We start from the raw sequence: 6,000 nt of genomic DNA, 5'->3' as shown, positions 1-6,000 counted from the left end.
TTCTTGTTACACGCACAGACAAGAAATCAATTCAACACCACGTGTTTGCAAGAACAAAGGGTCGTAAAGTTTTGGATGGCTGAGGCGGTGTCTCCAGACCCAAGCGTCAGAGGCATAAGAGAAAAGTGGCGTAAGAGAAGAGAGCGTAAGAGAGCGAGTTCCCCGGTGCACATGCTTTTAAAGGGTAAAAAGCTACACCCTCAAGAATTCTGGGTACTGTAGTTTTTCTCTGCGTTTGTCTACTTTTATAATAAATTTGTGTCCATTTCTCAAATTCCTGCTTAAAACCAAGCAAGTCCTGAATTACAAAACTCTTGTAAACAATTTCCTTAGAATTACCACACAACCGTATATAGAAAAACACACATTTGATAACTTTCTACAATCTATGATCACAGCAAAAATATAGGATACCTAAATTCCATGTGTGAGGTTAGATGATCACGTCAATTTCTTTTCTTTACCTTTTCTTTCTTGTTACAACACAGTAGTACAACTTTTACAATGTAATCTTTCAACTTTATATCATTCAAGAATTGGGCACATGTCCTTCCCCAATTCGCCAAAAAGGGGTCACTCTTGTTCCATGGACTGGAAGAGGCTCGTTTTTGGATTTCATCATAAAGTGTGAAATCTGTCAATGTGAGGCAGATTTTGACCAGAAAAACTGTATTGTGATCTCCAAGTTGATGGCAATTCTTCTGTGGTATGGACTTGTGCTGTAAAGACAGTTTTTGGACTTTGGGTAAAAGCATGTCTTTCTGGGGTCTGTGTTTTTAGATGAAAAGGAGATGCTCACCATCTGGCTTTGGGAGCTGATAAGGAGCCCAACCCTCGGTAAAGAATGCATTTTGGGGAGTCTTAAATCCTGGTAGGGGGCATTTTTATGACACCTGTGTTAGCCTCAGGAAAGCCTCTTTTTAACACTTATATACTTAGATATATTCCAGAACTTGAGCTGTGTTGGGTTCTCCATTAAAGAAATTTTATGATCTTTGCTTCATACCAACTTAGGAGGTTGAATGGTGAATGCAGGCTTCTCGCTACACTTATGTATTTTGAGTAAAGGTTGAACGCCGCCAAAACGGAGCGTTGATAGGACTAATATTTTTCCACAAATTATAGATATGACGTAACAACAGTGAACAATGGATGCTGATAATTACATTCTGGATTTACATGCCATTCCAAAAGGGGGCATTAAATCATCTATACATTAAAAGCCAAGTGGCCTCACATGGATATGTGGCTTTTTCCAGAGCAAGGTCACTTGCTGATGTGTTTGTTAAAATTGATGCAACTTTAAAACAAGGACTCATAAGTAATACATTAGTTACACAGAATATTGTCTATACTCAACTGCTATGAACAGTAAACCAAAGTAAATATCTCAACATTGCCAGTTTTAAAACATGACATCAACTAAATGGGCCAAATAATAAATACAGTAGTGTTCAGAATAATAGTAGTGCTATGTGACTAAAATGACTGAACATCCCATTTTCCTCAGGCTTTCAAAGAGAAAAGCATGTTCAACAGGTGCTGGCTTCATCCTTAAATAGGGGACACCTGATTCACACTTGTTTGTTCCACAAAATTGATGAACTCACTGACTGAATGCCACACTACTATTATTGTGAACACCTTTTCTACTTTTTTTTTTTTTTTTTTACTAATAGCCCAATTTCATAGCCTTAAGAGTGTGCATATCATGAATGCTTGGTCTTATTGGATTTGTGAAAATCTACTGAATCTACTGGTACCTTGTTTCCCATGTAACAATAAGAAATACGAGGTCTGTCCATAAAGTATCGTACCTTTATATTTTTTTCAAAAACTATATGGATTTCATTCATATGTTTTTACGTCAGACATGCTTGAACCCTCGTGCGCATGCGTGAGTTTTTCCACGCCTGTCGGTGACGTCATTCGCCTGTGAGCACGCCTTGTGGAAGGAGTGGTCCCGCCCCCTCGTCGGATTTTCATTGTCTGGAAATGGCGGAATGAAAAGGACTTTTTTTCCATCAGAAATTTTTCAGAAGCTGTTAGAGACTGGCACCTGGAAACCATTCGAAAATGTCTATCTCGGCTTTCAGTGCTTACCAGTCGAGTGAGTATAAAAGAACTTGTGGAGAGCTGGACACGTCCCAACATGTCCTCTAACACTCCGAAACGGAGGTGTTCCTTTGTCTCGCTTCATCAGCGAATCGGTCGTGACGCGCGAAGCCTCCGCGCGGCTTTCCATGACAAAATCTCTTGTTAAAAGTGAAATCTGCCGGAAAATGGCTGATGTCCAGGTCTTGTGATAACCAGAGAAAGAGCACACGACGGTCTCGTATCCACAGAGCCATCAGCTTAGAAATGATCCAGTGGTTTGTGCCGCATCGTCGCAGCTTGCAGCGCGGCGCACCGACCGTCCTTTAAAGGGGTCCTTAAACCTGTAGTTAAAGTCCTTATTCTCTGTGAAGCCCGTAAAATTTTCACTGAAAGCCAGATAAATTTTTCGAATGGTTTCCAGGTGCCAGTCTCTAACAGCTTCTGAAAAAATTCTGATGGAAAAAAAGTCCTTTTCATTCCGCCATTTCCAGACAATGAAAATCCGACGAGGGGGCGGGACCACTCCTTCCACAAGGCGTGCTCACAGGCGAATGACGTCACCGACAGGCGTGGAAAAACTCACGCATGCGCACGAGGGTTCAAGCATGTCTGACGTAAAAACATATGAATGAAATCCATATAGTTTTTGAAAAAAATAAAAAGGTACGATACTTTATGGACAGACCTCGTATACTCAAAACCTGGATTAATCTTTTTAGTCACATAGCACTACTATTATTCTGACCACTACTGTATAATTATTCACAAAACCTTCTCATTTTAATTTCCTGCACTTTCACTTAAAATCATTATTAAAAACGTTGCATAATTTATTACCACCCTTGAAAAATGTGAGCTACCTAGTTTATAAACACTACCCAATTTAGAACCAGTGGATCCCCACGGGCAATGTGCTACTGTTTCTGTGACCAGTCTCATGAGGGCTTGTCATCGACCTTTGAACTTTGAGAGTTTGCAGATGCAAGTAAATCCATTTTATATCAACTCATTTATGACATCAAAATTAAGAGCACATTTAGCTTGATTCTGGGATCGGTGTAGCAATGTAGCCATATTACTTTAAACTGATTTTCATTTCTGATTGGCTAATTGTTACACCCCTATGCAATTTTATTTATTTATTTTTTTATAAAATCTTTTGAATTAAAGTTGACAGTGTACTCCAATTACATCTTGATTGTATCAATGCAACTCTGTTGTAGTGGTGTACAGAGGCAAAATTACAGAAATTGTATCAGTGTCCAAATATACCCGACTGTAGGTGGTTCATAGAGTGGTTTGGCTGTGGACATTTGCTGAAGCTTTGATAACAAATTGTTTCTGGCCATTAGTGCATCTCTCAGACTCTGAGGGAGGGTTGGGCATTTAGCCAGTACGTGTGTCTTACAGCTTGATGCAGGATGGAGCCTGAGGTCCAGAGGAGCAGCATGCTGCACATCACAGGAGAGATTAAATGTTTCTGTCTACCCCGAAACACATGACTGATCACTCCTTTAAAGTTGTTCAATTTCACAAGTTGAACTTTCCAAGCTGCACCCAAAATTACTATTAATACTATTAATACTATTTAGTCCAAACAAGTCACAACAATTAAAAAGTGACACCCAGCTTCCACCTTAAAACTTTTATTAGTCATTTCTGTTAGAGATTAGCAAAGCAAACAAAGTATGAAGGCATCATTTCATAGAAGTGTAATTTTTCTTGTCTTTAGTATGGCACCACTAAAAATAATTCATGATCAGTTTAATGGAAACTAAACATTTATAAACCTGATTCAGAAAACAACCCAAATTGTTAACAGCCAGTATTAACCATTGCATGGTCAACTGAGACAAGCAGGGACTGCAATTCCTGTTTGTGTCGGTAAAGTTCAAAGCAATTCTGGCATGCACTAAATATGGCAAAGAAAGAGGGAAGAGGGGGAAAAAAAAAAATCTTAAAAGACACTCGTATCCTTTAGTCAGTGTGGGTGCTGATGGTTAAATTAAGTTGCAGTTACATACAGGAGCTGTTGAGATTGGGTGGGATCAGACATCATCACGCCACCTGGGAGACACCCTGGCCTGGCTACAGGCATCAGCAGATTTGACTTAACAGTGGAGTTAGAGCTGCAGCGCATTGTGAGGAGACATGGCAGGTTTCCCTGTCACACTCTAAAGAGGCGACAAATGCCACTGTTTAATGCCATGACTGTCACGGCGGTATTTAAATTTACTTTGCCCAGAACAAGAAGATGATTGATGTTAAGCATCAGCCAGCTTGAAGTCTCGATGGAGAGGAGGCGTGGCTGTTGTTCAGTGACAGCTGACACAGAGCTCTCACAGCGAGTTTAGATCTAATAATGAGAACTGAACCTAGTTTTTCCATCTCATCTCCCTCAGCTGGCAACAAGGTGCATGACTCTTAAAACACAGTGTGTTATGGCTCGTATTTTTCTGGTTGATATGTTCAAGTCCTAGAGCAGGGTTTTATACTTACTTACTTTGGGTATGAGAAACCTCAGAACAAAAAGCAGAAAAAGGTGAAATTATAAGGAATATAAGCATTTTGGGTGTAAATGGTTGTCCTGTGCTGGTGTCAAAGCCCATACTGCCACGGGCCGGTCTGACACCAGCGTGTTTGGCCTTCGCACAGTTTGCTGGCTGTCAGATAAGGTTGATTGTCCTTCCGTCAGCCGGTCATTCTTTCTTCTCAACAGGGTCTGTACAGAGGGAGGGAAAACATGGTAATTTCATAGCTCATATTTTAGACACAGAGTGGTTAAATTACCCAATTTTCTGCAGTGGGACATTTATTGCTCAAAAAAACCCATTCTGATTCTAGAATGCTATTACACGGAGTGCTCACAATAGTGTATTAAATATTCTTGTTGATTGCTGGTGCTCAAGCTTATCTGAGATTACCCTGAACCTGATGTGTCATGCTTTTTGCGGTTTCCAGAAAAACATCCCATTACCAAAATGCGACTGGACTTTTAAAAGGAACTTTGACATAACTTCTTCCATTTTATGAATGTAGTCATATTTGACCGGGCTCATAATATTTCTGTAATTTCTTCTCACTCGACTCGGTCTGAATTGAGTGTGAACATTAATGAAAATGTTGCAGCAGGTGCTTTTGCCACAAAATTTTGCCATAAAGCATTTTCATATATTTGTCACTTATATGCAAAATATTTATATTGTTTCAAGCTAATTTTGTGCTATTGAGGACATCCTCGTGGCAAACCGATCAATGAAAAGTTTTTTCATCTTTGATTTTCCTTGTGTCTACCGGTGAATGTGCACAATCAATCCATCACAGCGCTCCATAAATACAACTTACCATATTTTCTTTTTTTTTTTTCTTTTTTTTTTGCATTTGGCTGATCTTGTGACTTATTTTTCAAAGCAACTTAATGTCAAAAAATAGTACATTATCATTCACAACCACATGATGTCATGGTCTACACATGTGACAAGCTGACAGAAACTGATCTGAATGAGGTACTGTCTAATCCATACTCGATATCAGAAGGTGGGAGTAATGCACCATTAAGTTGGATGCCAATCACCCTAAAACAAAAAGATCTGGATGAGGAGGGTGTACTGGGGTCTTACAGAATGAGTGAAATTAATAAATCATGCTCTGAAACTAAAAGACTATGAAAAAGGATAGGGAATAGCTTTCATGCTACTTGGCACTCAATTTGTTTGCACTTCGTGAGACTGCCAGAACTGCAACCAGGAAGATGGCTATGCTAAGTTAAGGGCATCCATCGTGTTTTTAAAACATATAATCAATTGAAATTTATTCAGAGTTAGTGAGATAAATGTGCACACGTTTAGCTCTGTTTTGATGTTTTTGTCTTTTCAGTGGCAACTAGAAGCAGTTTAGTCTCTA

At 39.4% G+C, this 6,000-nt stretch overlaps 1 protein-coding gene across 1 annotated transcript in view; it reads right to left on the bottom strand.

Moving 5' to 3' along the window:
- Positions 1-3,730: 3,730 nt before the first annotated feature.
- Positions 3,731-6,000, bottom strand: part of macrod2 (mono-ADP ribosylhydrolase 2) — a 420,587-nt gene continuing 418,317 nt past the window's right edge. Inside the window, exon 12 of the mRNA XM_034184236.1 lies at positions 3,731-4,819. Coding sequence (XP_034040127.1) covers positions 4,797-4,819 — 23 coding nt within the window. The 3' untranslated portion in view covers positions 3,731-4,796. The remainder of the gene's footprint in view (positions 4,820-6,000) is intronic.

The sequence above is a fragment of the Thalassophryne amazonica genome, chromosome 13, assembly GCF_902500255.1.
Source record: "Thalassophryne amazonica chromosome 13, fThaAma1.1, whole genome shotgun sequence".
Lineage (NCBI taxonomy): Eukaryota > Metazoa > Chordata > Actinopteri > Batrachoidiformes > Batrachoididae > Thalassophryne > Thalassophryne amazonica.
The sequence above is the reverse complement of the archived record's forward strand: the minus strand, read 5'-3'. Positions and strand labels throughout refer to the sequence as shown.